Source organism: Macrobrachium nipponense, chromosome 2, assembly GCF_015104395.2.
Source record: "Macrobrachium nipponense isolate FS-2020 chromosome 2, ASM1510439v2, whole genome shotgun sequence".
NCBI classification, from domain to species: Eukaryota; Metazoa; Arthropoda; class Malacostraca; order Decapoda; family Palaemonidae; genus Macrobrachium; species Macrobrachium nipponense.
In genome coordinates, this window is record NC_087201.1 from 79,806,298 (window position 1) to 79,827,540 (window position 21,243).

The 21,243-nt window shown below is 49.2% G+C and overlaps 1 protein-coding gene across 8 annotated transcripts in view; it reads left to right on the forward strand.

Annotated features, from left to right (window-relative positions):
- Nucleotides 1-8,137: 8,137 nt before the first annotated feature.
- Nucleotides 8,138-21,243, forward strand: part of LOC135220698 (arylsulfatase B-like) — a 160,173-nt gene continuing 147,067 nt past the window's right edge. For 2 of the 8 annotated variants that reach the window (XM_064258099.1, XM_064258100.1), the window contains exon 1: nt 8,141-8,234. In XM_064258099.1, coding sequence (XP_064114169.1) covers nt 8,180-8,234 — 55 coding nt within the window. In that variant the 5' untranslated portion in view covers nt 8,141-8,179. The other 6 variants (XM_064258101.1, XM_064258104.1, XM_064258102.1 and 3 more) reach the window with 6 other exon arrangements.

Genomic DNA, 21,243 nt, shown 5'->3' on the forward strand with positions numbered 1-21,243 from the left:
AACTCCTACTTTCAGGTCCCCGTCCATCCCTATGACATCCCAAAGACGGCGATCATCATGCCCTTCGGGTCCTTTGTGTTCGTCTTCTCCACCTTCAGTTTGCAGAATGCCGGAGCCACCTTTCATCGCCTTATGGACAGCAACCTCGGTGACTCACCCTTCTGCGTCGGCTATGTGGACTACATCCTTATATTTTCCAGATCGCCGGAGGAGCACCTGAACCACGTCTGGGCCGTCCTCAAACGCCTGCAGGAGAATGGGTTTGTCGTCTGTTTCGACAAGAGCACCTTCAGCGCAGAGGAGGTGGATTTCCTCAGCCACAAGATCACCCCAGCAAGAGTACATCCTATGGCATCGAAGGTGGCTGCAAGGGAGAAGTTCCCGACGCCGACGATAGTCAAGGCCCTCCAAGAGTTCATTGGGATGGTGAATTACTACAGAAGATTCATCCCAGATATCGCCTGCACCATGTGTCCTTTGACCGAGGTCCTGAAGGGCAAGCCAAAGATGCTGACGTGGGGAGAAGCCCAACAGCTCTCCTTCGACCACACCAAGTCGTCCCTCAGCAGAGCCACAACCCTGGCTCACCAGGATCCCGACGCACCCCTGACACTCCCCAGTGATGCCAGCTACACCATATGTGGTGCCGTCCTGGCACAGCTGGTCAACAGGGTCCCCACGCTGCTAGCCTTCTTCAGCAGGAAGCTGAAATCCGCACAGAGACCCGCTACAGCACCTTCGACCCTGAGCTCCTCACTGTCTACCAGGCTGTCCGCCACTTCAAGTACCTCCTGGAAGGTGTCCCATTTATGATAAGGATGGACCACCAGCTGCTGGTCCACGCCTTCGTCAAGGCGGCAGACGTTTGGTCCACCAGACAGCAACGTCACCTCGCGGCCGTCTCCGAATTCGGGTGCTCCATCGAGTACGTCCCTAACAGAAGGAACCCGGTAGCTGACGCCCTCTCCAGGATCGAGATAAACTCCCTGCACCTCGGCGTGGATTACGAGGATCTAGTGCGTGAGCGAGCCTCTGACCCTGAAGTACCAGCCTACCGGATCTTCCAAGACGATGCTCCTCTGCGACACTTGCACTGGCCACCCACGCCCCCTGATACCTGGCATGGCATCAAGAGGGACTCCCGGGAGTGGGCCAGGAACTGCATCATGTATCAGAGCAGCAAAACAGGAAGGCACACCAAATCGGGAATAGGCACCTTCCCTCAACCCAGGCGGAGATTCAGGCATATACATGTCGACGTAGTCGGCCCGTTCCCCCATCCAATGGTGCTAGATACCTCCTGACACTGATCGACTGGTCCACCAGGTGGTCAGAAGCCACCCTGATGTCAGAAGTCACTACAGATGCCTGCACCGAAGCCCTCCTATCCAGCTGGATCAGCCGCTTCAGGGTGCCAGATGACATCACTACAGACTGGGGAACAGCCTTCACCTCAGAACTCTGGACCTCCCTGACATGTCTGATGGGGACCAAGCACCATACGACCACAGCCTACAACCCTACAGCCAACGGCATGGTGGAGAGGACCCACCATTCCCTCAAGGACTCCCTAATGGCACACTTCACAGGCCTCGACTGGAATGGACAGGTATTGTGGGTCCTCCTTGTCCTCCGAAACCCCCCAAGAGACAACGACGACCTGTCACCGGCAGAGAAGGTTTACGGTGAGACCTTGACAGTGCCAGGTGAATTCTTCCCTGCTGACAGCAACGACCCCGACATCCCACTGGCAAGACTGGGCAGCCACCCAGAAATTCGTTCCCTGCTGAGAGACCTACACCAACAGGAGGAAGCAGTTCCGACCGAGGGCCCTGAACTCCTGCAAGTACGTCTTCATACGGAACGACGCCACCCGCCCGCCCCTAATGAGACCCTACCGAGGACAGCACCGAATCACCCGCCGAGAGAAAAAGGCGTTCCTCGCCTCAATCGGTGGCCGCGAGGACTGGGTCTCGATAGACAGACTGAAGCCTGCTGTCGTTCCCAACGAAGACGACCTCACAGAAGGTCCTCGCAGGATACTGCCTCGGAACACAGCCTCGCTGGAATCCGACAGCGCCCCCAGACATCACCAGGGCGCCGCCCAAGGAAAGCAGTTAAACCCCCCCAGGCCCACCACCAGGGGTGGCATCCTGCTTCCAGACTCACCAGAAGACAAGGACCCAAAAGACGTCCCCTGACAGATGGAATCTCGAACCCGTGGACTCCTCCAGCCCCCACAAGATTTCGCTAACCATCAGTTAACGATTATTACTTAATCCTTGTCTTGGGGGGGGGGGGCGGGAAGTATTTGTAAGGACATCATTTCGCTAAATATCCGGCCTTCCACTGTATATACTTTTTATGTCATATATTGAAATGTAGAGCATTTCACGGCCTATCCGCCGATATATATATATCATGTATAAATGTACTCTGCACAAAGGTATATGTATATTTTCAGCTGCGAAGAAACACAATCGCATTAGGGGCTCGTCCCCTTTTGTATGTGCATGCGTGACGGACACCGTTTCCGTCCACACTGCTGCCTCATATACAGCCGTCTCTGTTCAATAAAAGTTACAGGCTGCTCTAGAAGCAAGAGCCCGTGCTGGCATAAGGCCAGCTTAATCTCAAACAACATTCAATAAAGTTAGTTCGAGCTTTCTCCTTGTCTGATTCCAGTCCTCACAGTAGCGATTATCTTCCATAGATAATATCCAAGGCAAGTACTTATTATGCAAATTGATATGTTAAGTTATATTTAACACCAATGTATTTTATCCCTCAAATAAACACCATAAATGTATTGCATGTTTATTTTCAAAAGTTAGCCATTTCTCTTCTGGCCATTTGTTAAAATATCTAGCCCAAAACAGCATTTTGGCTTAACGTTTGGTGTCATGTGGCCGTGTGTGCATGAGTATCCTTACCATATTGTAATGGGTTCATTCGAGTGCCACTGAATTGAATAGAATTCATGTTTATTTATCTTTTTATAATTAACAATTTAATATGTTTAACATTTAATGATTAAATTTTAGGTTTAAATTCAACAATTGCATCAATAACCCTCCATTTCATTTATTATTTCCAGTGATCTAATTTTAGTGATTTGTGAATAAAATTTGATCTGATAAAGAGAGAGAGAGAGAGAGAGAGAGAGAGAGAGAGAGAGAGAGAGAGAGAGAGAGAGAGAGAGAGAGAGTACTGAATTGGGTTGAGAGGTATCTCCCCGTAATTTTGAAACTGCAAAGAAAGCGTGTTGTTGATGCATAGGGCTTTTTAGCAATTTTTGATCAAGTATACCAACGGGAAGTATACAGACCACTATGTCCATACAATCACTCCTAAGCCACACTTTCCGAAAGCATCTCAGACCTTGAAACAACTTCTGAGTTGCCGACTAAGCCCCCCTCTTCTAGTATATATTAGAAGAGGGGTCTAATGGCAGCTTACAAATACATCACGCGACCGTAATCATGCGGTGAAAAGTGGGACGTTATGCTTTTCAAAAGAACCGTGATACCTTGCCAAAAAGTCTCTTAGCAATAGGGTCCCCAATTTCTTGGGCTTGGCTGATAGTCAGTTGTCAGTTCTCACAACCCATCCATAACTTGCATTTTCCAGCGAAATATCTTCCTCTTTTATATTGTAAGATTTTATATATATATATATATATATATATATAATATATATATATATATATATATAATATATATATATATATATATCTATTTATATATATATATATATATATATATATATATATATTATATATATATATATATATATATATATATATATATAAAACAGGGTTACAGGGCAGGTAAAAAATCATAAGATCTAAATAAATGGGATCTTGGCGTGTTTAGCATAAGCACATTGGGGATTACTGTAAAGACATAAAAGACTATATCATAAAGATAATGGCCCCAAGAAATATTAATCACAGATAACGACTACCGAACTTTGTTGGGGGTCACTATCTAGGAAAGATCCAATAAATGTTAACATTGATTTTAGAGAGTTATTTAATGAAAGAATAGTGTGAGGTGTGAACAAAGAGGCAGGTAGAAGTGTACTGATCTTTATTACAGGTAAGGAAATTCAAATATACAGCGTGCAGGCGGAAATGTGGTATCCGACCCGCAAGAGAGTAAAAGTGGGTCGGCAATAGCTGATTTGTGTTTCTTGCGAGAAATATAACTTAGAATATAAAAGTAAACAAAACATGATCTTATAAGATATATACATTGGCGGAAAGACCGCTGAACGCTCTCAAGGAGGGAAGTAAGAACAATGCAATTGTAGAATTATATGCAGAGGAACTTGCGATAAGGCGTTGTCCTTACAAATACTCCCCCCCTAAGACAATAATTAGGGTGTAATTGTTGGATGATTTAGTGCTTCTGATCACTACTCACGGAAGCGAGCGGGCCGGCGGAGGCAGCCTCGGGTGCACGAGACCAGCTGCTTTGGTAGATCCTCGGTCTCGGAGTCTTCTGGGTTTTTTGGGGACGGGATGCCTCCCCTGAGGTGATCCTTGGGGGGTTCGACCGTCTTCCGAGGGTGGCTGCGGCTACAACTGGGTGGTTTGGTGATCAATGGTGTCGCTTCTCGCTGAGGAAGAGTGTGGTGCCTTATGGGATCCGCGTCGGCATACTCTTCAGCCATCAGGAAAGCTGGTTTCAGTCGGTCGATTGTGACCCAGTCCTCGCGACCATTTATGGATATGAAGTACGCCTTGTTGGTGCATTGGAGGATGCGGAAGGGGCCTCGGTAGGGTCTCGTCAGTGGCGGGCAGCGGGCGTCGTCCCTGATGAAGGCGTGTTTGCAGGACGATAGGGCCTTCGGGAGGAAGTGTTTGGTTCTGTCGGAGAAGGTCTTGATGCAGGGCATGAATTTTCCGGCGGATTCCGGAAGTCTGGTGATGGAGACGTCTGCGTCGTCGGCGTTGGTCGGGAAGAACTCGCCTGGGACTGCAAATGGTTCCCCGTATACCTTCTCTGCAGGTGATGCTTTGCCGTTTGCCTGAGGGGCGGTCCAGAGGCCAAGGAGGACCCATGGTAGTTGGCTCTTCCGGTCCTCGCCAGGGCAGCGTACCATTAGGGAAACCTTGAGAGATTGGTGGACCCTTTCCACCATGCCGTTAGCTGCCGGGTTGTAAGCAGTAGTGGCGTGTAGTGATGTCCCCATCAGGCGGCCCAGGGCGGTCCACAACTCCGACAGGAAAACAGGTCCACGGTCTGTCGTGATATTATCCGGCACTCTGAATCGACTGATCCAGCTGGCGAGAAGGGCTTCGGTGCATGCTTTGGTGGTTGCCTCCAACATCAGCGTTGCTTCAGGCCATCTGGTGGAACGGTCGATTATCGTCAGGAGGTATCTTGCGCCTTCAGACTGGGGCAGAGGACCCATGACATCTACATGAATGTGGCCGAATCTTCGTTTCGGCTGCGGGAACTCCCGCACGCCCGATTCTGTGTGCCGACTTACTTTACTTGATTGGCACAGAACGCTGGTCCTGGCCCACTCGAGGGAGTCCTTCTGAATTCTGTGCCAGGCGAACTTCTCCGTCAGGAGGCGCATCGTCGTCCGGCCCGAGGGTTGCGACCCGTGCTGATGTCGCAGAGGAGCATTGTGCCTGCGGGTCCGAAGGGCATGTCCTCCCACTTGAGGGAGGTGATGGCTGTGCAATATGCGGCAGTCTCCGGGTCGGCGGCCTGTTCCCGGGCAAGGTCTTCATAATCGATCCTGAGGTGCACGGCGTTGATCTCTATCCTCGAGAGGGCGCCAGCCACGGGGTTCTTCTCGCTGGGGACGTAATGGATGGTGCAGCCAAACTCAGCGATGGCTGCCAGGTGTCTCTGTTGTCTCACTGATCAGGCATCGCCCGCCTTGGTGAAGGCGTGCACCAAGGGGCGGTGGTCTGTCCTGATAGTGAAGGGGGTACCCACGAGGAGGTAGCGGAAGTGGCGCACTGCTTGGTACACCACCAGGAGCTCGCGGTCGAATGTGCTGTATCTCTTCTCGGCGGGCGACAGTTTTTTTCTGTAGAAGGCGAGCGGCTGGGAACCACCCTGGACCTTCTGCTCGAGGATGGCCCTGCAGGCGAAGTTGCTGGCACCAGTAGTGAGGCGTAAGGGCAAAGTGGGGTCCTGGTAGGACAAGGTTGCAGCTCTGGCGAGGGCCATCTTCGTGTTGTGGAAGGCCTGTGCTTGTTCTGCTTCCCACGTCAGGTTCTTTGGTTTGCCCTTCAGGACCTGTGTTAGAGGGGACATGGAGCGGGCGACGTCGGGGATGAACCGGCGGTAGTAATTCACCATTCTGATGAATTCTTGCAGGGCCTTGACCGTAGTTGGGGTCGGAAACTTCTGCACCGCGTCCACCTTCGAGGCCATGGGGCGCACGCCTACTGCAGAGATCTCGTGTCCGAGGAAGTCCACCCTCTCGGTGCCGAAGGTGCACTTGTCGACTCAGACGACCAGCCCGTTTTCCTGAAGGCGTTTCAGAACCGCTCGGACATAGGTGCTCCTCCGGGGACCTGGAAAAGATCAAAATATCGTCGACGTAGCAGATGCAGAAGGGCAGGTCCACCAGGTTGCTGTCCATCAGGCACTGGAAGGTGGCCCCTGTGTTTATCAGGTCGAAGGTGGTAACAGAAGACTTAGGAGCCAAAGGGCGTGATGATGGCGGTCTTGGGAACGTCCTCGGGATGCACCGGAACCTGAAAATAAGATTTTAAAAGGTCCATTTTTGTGAAGATTTTTGCTCCGTGGAGGGCCCCAGTCAAGTCCAGCATGTTTGGCAAGGGGAAGTGATCGTGGATCGTAGCGAGGTTGAGTCTCCTGTAGTCTCCGCAGGGCCTCCAGGTGCCGTCAGGTTTCCATACCATGTGGAGGGGCGAAGCCCAAGGGCTTGATGCTTTCCGAAAGATACCCATTCGTTCCATTTCCGAGAACGCCCTTTTTGCATCCTGAAGGCGGCCCGGAGGGAGTCGTTGGAACTTTGCGTGCGTCGGGGGCCCTGTGGTGGTGATGTGGTGGAATATTCCGTGTTTGGGCAGCGTCCCAGCTACCTGATGAAGTTCCGGTTTGAAAACTTCGGAGAATTCCTGCAGGAGGTTGCCGTACTTGTGGGGGGCGATGGTGCAAATTGTGGGGGTGCCTGGGGGTTTATAAGCAATTCTGGTGAACTATTTTATGGTCCCGTGCAAGAAATATATCAAAGACATTTCACTTTAATTAGCCATTCAACAGATCTTTTTTCTTTTAATGTAACTGTAATCTCTCAATAGAAAACGAAAAATCTTATTTTATAGTAAACCATAATATTATCTCATTCCTTGTATGTAGTAGTGATTCTATAGGCAATCATATATTTGAAAATGGGATATATGATTACTTAACTTATATGCACTAACTGATATAAATCTACACACACACACACACACACACACACACACCATTCTCTGAAATCATATCTTGGAAAAAAAAATGTCAGAGATGAGTGAATGATCGATATTCAATCAAACTTTTAGTGTTTGATATACCAACGGAAATTATGAAAAAAACGAAGCAAGGGAAACAGTTTTGTAACCCTTTTTAAGAATTATAAATGCATCATTTTTTATCGCACATTAATTACGTGAACTTATACAGTGAACGAACATTGTGTAGCAATTTCGTCTGAAATCTGAAACCGAATAACAAATTATCTGGATAATTTTCTGGTAGTGATGCAAAAACTGGCGGTTTTAACAAATATATAGTAGACTAATCTGATTTTATTATTTTGACACTTTCCCTTCCTGTCAAACATGCTGTATATTTCAAGTGTCTCTATCCCTTTACCTAAAGTTATTTGCGAACTATATTGCCCCACAAGGGATACATAGACCGCTCATGACAACTTTCAATAAATCTGTTGCACATCTTGCTGTTGTTAGGCCACATTCTCATCTAAACTGACTATGTGGGTGGTCCCCCACTTTTGACAATTACACTGGTCTAAAACGCCCGCCTTTCCTTTGTTCTCAGCCTCATTTTCCCACCAATCTCTTAGTTACAGGCCCTTTCAAAACTTAGTTTAACTTTTTTTTTTTTATATTGATAATGATATCCTCGTTTCAGTTCCCATGGGGAATCGTTTGGGAAAATACACATGAATCCAGTTGATGGGCTTAACATTACTACGGAGGTGGAAGATTACCAAAACAGCTTCTATTGGCAGTAAGATAAACTGACTTTTGTTAGTGAGTGCCACTAGTAATATATGGCCCAAACGAGTGCTTAGGCGTGTGCTAAAGCATCAATAATATTGTATTTGCTGACTATTTTACTTGAATGTTACATAGAAATAATCAAATAACAGAATTATGATATAATCCACTTTAAACTCAAATCAAGGATTACCACTTGTCTCTTTTCGGAGAATGTGTCCCTGACGATTAAAAAAATACTGGTTAACCTGCTCTATGGTTTACATCTGTGGATTTTTAATAGTATCACACAGACTCGAATCTAAGTGATTTTTAAGTTGTAACAAATGTCACTAAATGCATTCTAACGAGACAGCACAGAAGAATGAACACCAATTCTAGTTGGATAGGATTGCGTCTTATAAATGGAAGAAGTAAAAGTGTTTAATTATTGAAATTCATTTGTGAGTAAAATATACACATATGGTACAAAACTAATACAACATTCCCGTTCACTAACAAAGATATATGATGCACTTAAAATCCGTTACACAAGAAAATGTTTATTTCACAAAATGACAGTCTCATAAAATAAATTACTCTCACAGACTAAAATGAAACCACAATCTCACAAAACCTTCATGGAAGATAATGGAACAAAAATTTTATGACAGAAAGCGAAATATAGCAAAAAGGATCGAATTGTGGGATAAAGTAGTCACCCGGAGTCCAGTATGTTTGCAATCATGACGGATAAAAAAATAATAAAAAGACAGAAAAAAACCTTATCAATTAGATTTAGCCAGCCTTGTGCAGGCACGGGCTCTGTGAAATCAATCAGCTGGATGAGTTGATGTTCGATTCCCTTCCTGCAGATTTGCTAACCTTCTTCAAAATAAATACACACACACACAAAGAGTTTTTAAGGGCATTTTATTTTACAGTTATATTTTTTCTATATCTGTCCTATAACTTACCTGTATTTTTCAACATTACGGTCGAAATTAAAGCATATCGCAATGAGAGAGAGAATAAAAACGGCATGCAAAAGGCAGGTTATCGAACACCTGACACAATCCACGTGAATATCGTCAGCTGTTGTTTGTTTTGAATCACTCGTGTTATCAAGAATTATCGTAACATCAATGACATTTTTTTTATTGGGACATAGGTACTAAATCCGGCATTTTGATAGTAAGTGCATGAGTCTTTAAGACAATTTATGCGTCTAAAACAGGTGAGTTACTCTGATTACCTAAAATTGACAAAGTCAAGTCGATTGGCTAGGTAGGTACTACCTAGGTAGTACCTAGGTAGCCTATTTGTGTGTGTGTAAAAGTGAACTGTAAGTACTCTTTTTCATTTTTTCATATACACTTATCATTAATTCAAGTAAATAATGGACCAAGGATCGAAGGAATCTCCATGCCCTTCCATTACCCGGCGACTGTGCCCTGGGGTGGAGGGGCGTAAATGTGGGAAATTTAGAAGTTTTCCTGATATCAATCCCCATTCCTTTGTGCTCGGTGTCAAGGGCGAGAGTGCTCTCGCACCGAGCCCTGTATTTTTTTGGGGGTGAAAGTGTGAAAGTGAAAATCGTAAGTGCAGTGCTCTGTTTCATTTTTCATTTATTTTCTTGCCCTTTGCGCTCGGTGCCAAGGACACGAATGCTCTCGGCCTGAGCCTTTTATTTGTTCCGATACGTTATACAAACACTCGGTCCTTTAACAATAGGAAGTAGGTAGCTAACGGCAGCTGGAACGGTCGTAAGCTTCGAACAAGGGGAGAACGGTAGTTAACTGCTTGTCCGACAGTGCGCTCGCCTGCGCGCCTGAGAGGTGAAGAATCACTTTTGTTTTCGGCCGCGTGTGTGGAGGACGTGTTCGTCATCGATCTCTGCCTGCTTCATCGTCGTATGCTTTGTTTATATTGTGTTTTCCACTACTGGTTTGTTTGGTTTGAAAATGAAATTGTAAGTACTCTGTTTTCATTAATTAAATAAATTATGGGTCTAGAAATGGAGCTATTGCCGTAGATGCGGCGGTTTCCGCTCTTTTTCTGAAGTTGATCCTCATGAATATGTTCTCGGTGCCGAGGGCGGGAGCGCGCTCGTGCCGAGTCATTTATTTCTGGGTGAAATTGTGAAAGTGAAATGAAACTTTTAAGTACAGTACTCTTTTTCATTTATATTTTGCCCTGTGCGCTCGGGGCCGAGGGCGAGAATGCTCGCGGCACGAGCCCTTTAATTTGTATGAAAGTGAACGCAAGAGCAGTATTCTTTTTCATTTTCATATATTATTTGATTATGGATCAAGTTTTCTGCTCTTACCCGGGAATTGATCCTTCCCCTTTTATATTGTGTGAAAGTGAATCACAAGTGCAGTATTCTGTTTCACTTTATATATTATTTCATTGCATCAATATTCATTATGGATTATATATTATTTCATTGCATCAATATTCATTATGGATTGGTTCCCGCTCATACCGGGAATTAATCTTTATTATTGCGCTCGGTGCAGAGGGCACGTTTGCTCTCGCGCCGTAACGTTATTGGTGTAGGTGCAGTGGATGCTGTGCGGGGGCGGGGAAAGCGAAGGCCTGCCAAGAAGTCGTCGGAAAGCTCTCCCGCGACTCCCTTGGTAACCGATTCTTCGTCTTTTTTCCTGCCCCCCCCCCCCCCCCCCCCCCCCCCCCCCGCTCAGCTCCCACGAATGGCACCTTCCCCTTCGGGGGGGGAGGAGTATCCGGGTCCTTCTCCTCGCCCGAACTGTTGGGCGTGGAGGAGGGCTCTCGGTGCCCCGACGTACAATTGTTTTTGGGGTCTCCCGTTCGTTCGGGGTGGGGCTAGCACCCCCCCGCGCGCCAGGGTACCCCTCCACTAATCACTTTTTTGTTGCTTCCGCAGAACGAGTAACCTGGGACAGATGTGGGCGTCCTTGGGTCTGCAGGGAGTGCCTAGTGTGCAGGGGTTGTTTCAGTGTCTGGCGGGGGCGGGGGCGGTTACCCATGGATCGGTGACCACCACAACACTACCCCAGGGTACGCCGCCCCTCCTCACCTTGTGATACCCCGCATGTGATGACGGTGACGCCGACAGATGCCGTTCAAGGGCCGATCGCTGCCGTACTGAGGGTTCTTTGTGCTGCCGACCCCAGACTTCCGCTGCCCCAAAGCTCCCCTGGACCTGCCACTGGTACCCAGGATGTCGATGGCTGAAGCTAAGCCTCCTGGGTTACCTAACTTGCCTGCCGTACCTGCCACTACCGCTGTTCTTGCTGCTGGCCCAGCTGCTCTCGCCGCTCCTGCTGTTTCTGCTCCTGCCCACGTCGTTCCTGTCCACTGTGCTGCTGCACTACCCACCATCCTCTTCTTAATGTGGGAATCAGCTAACTTCAACAGTAGGTAAGATTCATCTCAAATAATATAAATTTTCATAATAATAATTATTATTTGGAAACTTACCTACTGTTAAAGTAGACCCACCCAGCCTTTCCACAACTTAGTAGGCTGTCAAGGAGAATTCTGACAAGAGCTAAAACATTCAAAACACACCTGGTTGAGAACAGGTAAACTAGACGGTCATCTGGGCAGCCATTCGATTTTTTGTTTGAATGCTGACTCGCCTAATCGGTGCAGAGATATAGCCAACTTTAACAGTAGGTAAGTATCCAAATAATAAATTTTATTATGAAAATTTATATTGTTCCGATACGTAATACAAACCCTCGGTCCTTTTACAATAGGAAGGTAACTAGCAGCAGCTGGGACGGTCGTAAGCTTCGAACAAGGGGAGAACAGTAGTTAACTGCTTGTCCGATCGTGCGCGCGCCGCGAGGTGAAGAATCACTTTTTGCTTTCGGCCGCGGGTGTGAAGGACGTGTTCGTCATCGCTCTCTGCCCGCTTCATCGTCATATGCTTTGTTTATATTGTGTTTTTTACTAATGGTTTGTTTGACTTGAAAATGAAACTGTAAGTACACTGTTTTCATTTTCATTACTTAATTATGAGCCAACATGGAGCTATCGCCGTAGATGCGGCGATTTCCGCTCTTTTCATGAAATTGATACCCTTGAATTATGTCTCGGTGCCGAGGGCGGGTGCGCTCGCCCCGAGTCATGTATTTTGGGCGAAAGTGTGTAATTGAAAGATGTAAGTACTCTTTTCATTATATTTTGCCCTGTGCGTTCGTTGCCGAGAACATGATTGCGCTCGGCACGAGCCTCTTATTTTTATGGATAGAATGCATGAAAGTGGATGCGCAATGCAGTATTCTTTTCATTTTCATTTATTAATTGCATCAAATTTAATTTTGGATCAATTTCCGCTCTTACCCGGGAAAGTGAAATCGCAAGTGCAGTATTCTGTTTCATTTTCATATATTTTTTATGATAGCATCATATTATTATGGATCAAGTTTCCGCTCTTACCCGGGAATTGATCTTTCTCCCTTTAAGTTATGAAGTGAATCGCAAGTGCAATATTCTGTTTCATTTTCATATTACTTTTCACTGCTGTGCGGGGGTAGAGGAAGCGAAGGTCTGCCGGGAAGTCGTCGGAAAGCTCTCCCGCGACTCCCTTGGTATCCGATTCTTTGTCTTCTTTCCTGACCCCCGCTCAGCTTCCTCATTGTATTTTGTATTTGGGGTCTTCCTTGCGTTCGGGGTGGGGCATGTCTCCCCCCCGGGCGTGAGGGAACCCCTCTTACTAATCTGTCTGTGCTACCACAGGTGCTACATCCGTGGGAGACGACCTTGGACAGGTATGGACCACTGCGGCTGCAGGGCGTGCCTAACATCCACGATCTGCTGCAGCGTCTAGCGAGGTCTGGGGCGGTGACCTTGGCACGGTCTACACTACAACCTCCACGGCCGCTTTATGCTGCTTCTCCCCGCTGGTCTACACTCCTCATGCTGTGTCGGTGACGCCGTCTGCCGCTACTAGGGCCGGTCGACGCTGTACCGAGGGGGGGTATGCCGCCGCCGCCTGTGTTTTCTTGTTGCCTGCCCCAGACTTCCGCTATTCCAGCAGCTCGCCCCTAGACCGGCCGCCAGTACCCAGGTTCCCGCTGGCTGCCGATGACTACGAGGCGATGGCTGGACCTGCCGTACCTGCCGCTGATGTTGTTGCTGGCCAGCCGCTCGCGCCGCTCCTGTGAGGCGTGCTGTGCGTGACGCTCCTGCTGTTGCTGGTCCTGCTGGTGCTGGTCCTGCTGTTGCTGGTCCTGCTGTTGATGTTCTTGCCGCTCCTGCCGTGCCTGCCCCTGCCCACGTCGTGTCGCGTCATGGAAGTGCTGCCCCGGACTCAGGTCTTTCTGGACAGGTTCAGTCGGGGCGTGTTGCTTCGGCAATTGGCCCGGCTCCTCCGTGGATGGAAGACCTGGCGTCCGTCCTGAGAGAGCTGACGAAGAAGAGGAAGGTGTCGTCGTCATCTTCATCGTCTTCTTCGTCGTCTGCTGCCGCCTCTCCCCCTTCGACTTCTAAGGCTTCCAAGCCGAAGAAGAAGAAGGCTGCCTCCCCACCCCCCTAAGAAGGCTCCTTCGAGACCTTCGAAGGGCCCGTCTCACTCCGGTGTGACGGGGGGTTGCTTCTGCTGGTCCTCCTCGCTCCTTCGGGAGTGGGGCCCGTCTCCCCTTCCGTAAGGAAGAGATAGACGGGGACCAGAGGAGTATCGGTTAGCACTGGTACTTCCTCGCCTGGTGCTAGCGGCAATGCCGCTACGCCAGGTTCCGGCTCGGTCTCTCGTTCGCGTATCCCGGGAGATCCCGAGTGTACGTCGGCTCCTCGGGAGACCGTGCAGCCAAAGTTTCGGCGCCAGAGTTCGCTCGGCGCCAAGACCGCGGCACGGAGCAGAAGGCTGGTGAGAGCCGCTCAGGTGACTCTCGCCAGGCCAGCGGCCGCTCTCGCAGCGACCAACTGGTAACCCAGGTTTCCCCCCTAAGAGACTCCTTCCGGGAACTTCTAAGGGCTCGTTGTTCCACGCCGTGGGACGGGGGGGTCTTCTGCCGGTCCTCCGCTCTTTCGGGAACAGGGTCCGTCTCCCTCTTCCACAAGGAAGAAAGAATATGGGACCAGAGGCGTACCGACTACCACCGGTACTTCCTCGCCTGTGTTTGTGGCGCTGCCGCTACGCCAGGTTCCGGCTCCGGTCTCTCGTTCGCGAGAAGTTCCGAGTATACGATCTCCCCCTGAGAGCGTATAGCCAAAATTTTGGCGCCAGAGTTCGCTCGGCGCCAGGACCGCGGCACGGAGCAGAAGCTGGTGAGAGCCGCTCAATGTGACTCTCGCCAGGCCAGCGGCCGCTCTCGCAGCGACCAGCTGGTAACCCTGGTAGAAGTGACGGTCTCTGACCAGCCACTGGGCTGAGGCTGGGAATAGGTCCCCCCCTCCCCCGACCATCGGTAACCAGCCTTGGCTGGTACCAGCGGTTTGACGCGCCTTGAGGACGCTCACCGGTCTCACCGCGAAAACGAGCTCTGCAAGTCACCTGACCGCCGCTCCCACAGGGACTGCGCGGATAGGGTGACCAGCAGCAGCTAGGAGTGATCGTGAGAGGTGCGCCGCTCATGATCCCGTCACGACGCCGCACGTGCCACGTATGGTCTTAGGACCAGCCAGGACGTACGCGCAAGTGATTGGAGGCAGACCATCAGGGGGTGGGGTGGGGGAGGGGGTAGCGTCAGGTCTGTCTCTCCGATACCTTCAAACTTCCTTGGAACAACGGACCGGAAAAGAGCGAGGGTAATAGGAGGAGTGATCGTGAGAGATTGTTGCCGCTCACGATCCCATCCCATCACCGACTGGCGCAACAGTGCCCAGGTATGGTCTTAGGACCAGCCAGGACGTACGCGCATGTGATTGGAGGCAACCGTCAGGGATCTGTTGCTGGTCCTTCTTCTGAAGGAGGAGGGTCTTAGGAGCTGCTCTTGTTGGAGGGACTGGACGGTCCTACTCCTCAAGACGCTGTAACTTCGAGATTCAGAGCAACTTTGCCCAGGTTATTGCACTGATTCGTCAGCACAACGACCTGGGGAGAGGATCGCCGCTCCACGGCTCAAGTCGTTTCTCGAGCCCGAGTAGGAACCAGACTGACGCGGTGGGCTTGCCGCGATAAGTGCTTCTCGACTCCGGTTCTGAACCAGGAGAGCCTCTCGTCTCCGGACGAGAGGATAACCCGAGGTTCGGAGAAGGTAGCAATCTTTCTAGAGAAAGATGTATGCACAGCGAGGGAGTGGATGAGTCTGTTGGGGACACTCTCCTCGCTGGAGCAATTCATTTCTCTAGGAAGGTTGCACCTCAGACCCCTACAGTTCTTCCTGACGAGGAACTGGAATCGAAGATCTCAAGGTCTGGACTTTTTGCGTTCAAGATTTCGCAAGAGTAAAGGAGGATCTACGTTGGTGCTAGACCCTCTACTGTTCAAGGAAGGCCTTTCCCTGCAGGTTCGGAACCCCAGCCTAGTGTTTATACAGCAGACGCTTCGGACATAGGTTGGGGAGCTACTCTCTCGGGTCGAGAGAAGTGTCAGGCACCTGGATGGGGGATCAGGTGTCCTGGCACATCAACAAGAAAGAGCTAACAGCGATTTGGTTAGCTCTCAAGACCTTCGAACCCTTCGTAAAGGGAAAATCAGTTCAGATCAACTCGGACAACACCACAGCATTGGCTTACATTCGGAAACAGTGGGGGACTCACTCGTTCTCCCTGTACGAGACAGCGAGATCGCTCTCCCCTGTGGTCAGAGGAAAGGAAGATAAGTCTTCTCACCAGGTTCGTACGGGAGGGGAAAGAAATGTCAGAGCGGATCTGCTAAGCAGAAGGAATCAAGTCCTTCCCTCAGAGTGGACTCTGCACGCGGACGTATGCCAGGAGCTGTGGAGGACGTGGGGCAGGCCCCATCTCGATCTCCAGGAATGCGAGGATAGATCTATACTGCTCCCCTATTGCGGACCCAAGAGCAGTGGCAATAGATGCATTCCTGATGGATTGGAAAAACCTGATCTTTACGCGTTCCCACCTTTCAAGATTCTAGGGGAAACGTTAAGGAAGTTCGCAGCTTCAGAGGGAGCAAGGATGACTTTGATAGCTCCGTTCTGGCCCGCCCATGACTGGTTCACAGAGGTACTGGAATGGCTGGTGGATGTTCAAGATCCCTACACTAAGAGTCGATCTGCTCAAACAGCCCCACTTCGACAGGTTTCACAAAAACCTCCCCGCTCTCAGTCTGACTGGATTCAGACTATCAAGAGTCTCATCAGAGCTAAGGGCTTTTCGGCAAAGTCTGCAAGGGCTATTGCCAATGCACGTAGACCTTCCACATCTAGAGTCTACCAGTCGAAGTGGGATGTTTTCCGACGTTGGTTGCAGGACTCATAAGTTTCCTCCTCCAGTACCTCTGTGACTCAGATAGCAGATTTCCTTATCTTCCTGAGGGAAAAATGCGGGTTAGTAGTCTCCACCATCAAGGGATACAGGAGCATGCTTTCCTCAGTTTTTGTACATGAAAACTTACCCAGCAGGTATATACTTAGCTATAGACTCGGTCGTCCCGACAGAATTTCAAAACTCGCGGCACACGCGACAGGTAGGTCAGGTGATCCACCATTCCCGCCGCTGGGTGGCGGGGTCTGAAACCATTCCCGTTTTCTAAGCCATAATTTCTCTGTCGGTTGAACGGACAACACCTATTGTTCGTTCCTCCATCTTGGATTTCAACTCGTTTGCCGAGAATTTGGATTGGTTTTTTGGTGACGTATTCTGTTTTTTCTCTGGCTTGGCATACGCTTATTGTGGACTGTTTTTCGACTTTGGTATTGGCTACTCTTTCACGATGTCTGACGCTAAGGCTTCACCTATGTTTAGAGTTTGTAGTAGGGAAGGTTGCAAGGTTAGGCTACCGAAATCGGTGGTAGATCCTCATAGTGTTTGCGCTAAATGCAGAGAGAATGAATGTTCTTTTAATAACACCTGTATTGAGTGCAAAAACCTAACAGAGCTTGAATGGAAGGAGTTATCTTCATATGTTAGGAAGCTTGAGAGAGATAGAGTAAGGAAGGCTTCAGCTAGGTCATCTAGTAGATCTTGTTCTCTAGAACAAGAAGTTGTTAACTCTCCTACTAACGATTTTCCCTTAGCCTCAGCTGCTTCTCCCTGTGCTGAATCCAAAGATTCTTCTTCAGAGAGGGAAAATGTTAAAGCTTCCATCAAGAAACTGCAAGCTCAGTTACGAGCTTTAAATGAAGGTAAGAGTGGTGATAGTGATTTGTGCAGCGTCCCCAGTGCAGTGGTTCCTCATTGCTCCTAGGCCTAGACCTCTTCCAAACTCCCAGGACCAGGGGAGGAGGAATGTCGAAAGCCGCAGGGAGGATGCAGAACATCCCCAATGGTCAGGCGTCCCTTTGGCAGATCCTGTTGTAAAGTCCCAGGCTGCCTTGGATAGCCGCAGAAAAGGCATCCTAAGGGAGTGTTTTTGGCCTCAGACTCTTCCTCTCCTAAACGAGGATGGAGTTCGGCCTCTCTATCGCGCCCTTTGAAGAGAGCCTGGAAGGCGCCAAAAGGAGACGCGGCTGATTCCAGCCCAGAGCGTTTTCCCGAGGATTGGCCCTCGGTACCTAAGAAGACGAGACAAGAGGAGCCCTCTCTTCAGGATCCTACGAAGAAGTTTCTGATAAATCTGCAAGAGCAGTTAGCCTCTTTAGTTAGTAGGCTCCTTTGCTAAGGAGGTTCAACAAGGAGGAAAGATTGTTTCGCTCCCTGTTAAGAGTTCCTCTAAGCGCCCCTCTTCGTATAGGAGAGAACCCCCACAATCTCCAGGGCGATTATCGCCTTCGTCGAGAGACTCGTGGGACAGGAGTTGTTCTCCGGACAGGAGAGTCCTTTCGCCCTATAGGCTTTCTTCTCCAAAGCACCCTCTGGTGGGCAAGGCTTTGAATCCTGGTAGACAGGAAGAACGTAGCCTCTCTCCTGCGAGACGCCGTGAATCGAGCAGAAGTCTCGATCGGTTTAGGTTCAAGGAACCTGAAGAGAAACTAAACCAATTTAGGTATCAGGATCCTTTGGGACTACAGGACCAGGAGCCAGGCAGGCGCAAAGAGGCAGTGAGACGCAAGAAAGGGTGTCAAGAGCCTCTCAAGCCACAGGATTCAGGACGTCAGGAGTCTGCTAGAAGGCAGGAATCAGGATGCCATGAGTCAGGGACGCCCGAGGACAGGGCGTCCAGGAGTGGCGGACGCCAGGAGTCAGGAGCAAGAGTTAGGGCGCCAGGAGTCAGGACGCCAGGAGTACGTTAGGCGTCAAGAGTTAGGGCGCCAGGAGCCTGTTATGCGTCAGAAGTCAGGGCGCAGGGATCCATTCAAGCGCCCTGAATCAGGGCGTCAGGAGCCTATCAAGCGCCGCGAGTCTGGCGAACCTCAAGTGCCTAGACAACAAGAGTCTAGTAGGCGCAAGATTGTTTCGGACCGACAGGAGCCTCATTCTTCGTATAGAAGTTCGAGCGTTCAGCGCTCCCCTTCTCGGGAAAGGAGTACTTCTCCCGGGAAGAGCCAGATCACTCCCCAAAACGGTCTCCTTCAGCGGATCCGTTGGAACAAGTATCGGGAAGAGGAGGAGCCCGTAGATGTAGCAGTTTCTGACTACAAGAGGCTCTCTCTTTTGCTTCTCAAGGAGTTCGGAGACTCCCTTCATCCTGCTGATACCTCCTTCACCAGGATCATTAATGTCGAGCACAAAAGCTCACAAGTCGTCTTCCTTCGTCAAGATGCGCCCTGCTCTTTGTATGAAAAAGGCCTTAAAGACCTTTTCAGAGTGGTTAACCTCAAGAAGGGAAGCGGGCAAAAACACAGTTTTTTCCTGCCCTCCTTCCAAGTTAAAACAGGTAAACCGGGAAGGTGGTACGAGACCAAGGAACCAATGGGGTTAGGCCTCCCTTCATCCGCAGACGCAGATTTTCGCCTCTCTAGTGGACTCTTCCAGGAGGAAGTCTTTGCTTTCTGCTAAAGCAACATGGGGCATGTGTGAGCTAGACCACCTTCTAAAGGGCCTCTTTAAGACCCTAGAAGTTTTTTAACTTCATGGACTGGGTTTTGGGAGCGTTAGCTAAGAGAGCTCAGGACACTGACTTGTCTCCATGGAGGAACTCAAGCGTCCTGGCTTGCTTGGACAGAGCGGTTATGGACGGTTCCGTAGAAATTGCCTCACTTTCGGAACAGGAGTCTTAAGAAGAGATCGGTCTTAAAGCTCTTTTCTAGCAAGAGCCGTATCACCCTTACAAAGAACATCTCTTCTTTTTGCACCTTTGTCCCTCCCCCATCATCTGTTCCCACAGGAGACCTGTAAGGAGGTTGCAAAAATCTCTTACGGAGAAGGCAAACTCAGGATCTCCTCACTCACTCAGCCAGAAGTTTAGGCCGGCCGTGCCTATCGAGAAAAGAGAGAGACCCTCTTTTGTACAGCCCTTTCGAGGTTGGTGCCTCCTCCTCTAGGACCCCTCTTAGAGGTCGCAGACCAGATAGAAGGAGTAGACCATTCTAGAAGGTCCTTCGGGAAGTCTAGATGAACAGGGAGTCCTCCAGACAAAAGTAGGCGCCAGACTACTCCACTTTGCAAAAGTCTGGGCGCAGAAGGGAGCGGACTCTTGGTCCCCTCTCGATCCTGAAAAAAGGATACTTGATCCCCTTCAGGGAAAATCCTCCCTTGACGACAACTCCAAGGGAGTTTGACTGCAAGATACTCGGATCCGGTCTGAAAGCTGCTATTTTGCAGGCAGTGGAACAGATGATTTCCAAAGAAGCGGTAGAACTGGTTCAAGATCTCCAGTCTCCAGGATTTTACAATCGGCTGTTCCTGGGTACCAAAAGCACGGGGGGATGGGGGGAGAGACTGTTCTAGAGGGTCAGTGCCCTGAAATTTTCTTTGTTTTGAAGAAGAAATTTTCGATGGAGAACGTCTTCCCTCTGTTCTGTCTGCTCTTCGTCAGGTGGGGACTGGATGGTGTCCCTGGACCTTCAAGATGCGTATTTCCCATGTTGCCAATTCATCCGGCAAGCAAGATATCTTAAGATTCATGTTCCAAGGAAAGTATTCCAGTTCCGAGCGATGTGTTTTCGGACTTTCGGGACTGCCCCTCAAGTCTCACGGACATCATGAAGAATGTAGCTTATTGGCTATCTGGAAGGGATCGGGTATCTCATTATATCTGGACGATTGGCTAATAAGAGCCAATCGGAGAAAAATGTCTGGAGGACCTTTTATTTACTCTAAATTTGACAAAGTCCCTGGGACTTTTAGTCAATCGCGAGAAATCCATGCTGACTCCCCAGCAAAGTATTGTCTATCTGGGGATTCAGATGGATTCTCGGGATTTTCTAGCGTATCCTTCGCAGGAAAGGAGAGAACGCTGCTTAGAAAAGGGATTTTGACGAAGGAAAAATCTATTTCTGGGCAACGACCTGTGTCGCCCTGTGAAATGGTTCCTTTGATACTTATTTCTGAAGAATAAATATTGCTATTCATCCTAGAGAAAAAAAGAAACAATATAATGCCAAGATAAATGGCTCGCTCACTTCTTATAGAAGTGTCGGTATAGTAAGGAGCGAGTGGAATCACTACCAGAGGTCCCTTGCCATTTAGCTTCTTCCTTCGACAAAACCCCGAACTACGGAGGAGCCGTGCTACAGCTCCCGGTCTACTACTACCGTGAGCGCCTCCGACGCCTGAGACGTCATTCCTGAAGATAGCCTCCAAGCTTGGGGTAAGCTGGGTGAGGATAATCTAACTACAGGGTGGGGTTTCACAGGGCGACACAGGTCGTTGCCCAGAAATAGATTTTTTCCTTCGTCAAAATCCCTTTTCTGGGCTTGACCTGTGTCGGCCTGTGAAATAGTACCAGAGAATGCCAAACACCAAGCTTGAGGAACAGTACAGATAAATTAAGAAGGTAAAGTTTAAACACTTGTAAGTTAATAGTATAATAATCAACTAAAATTACAGTCTTACCCTAAGGGAAGTATAAGCCCTAAAACACGGGTTATCACTTAAAATTA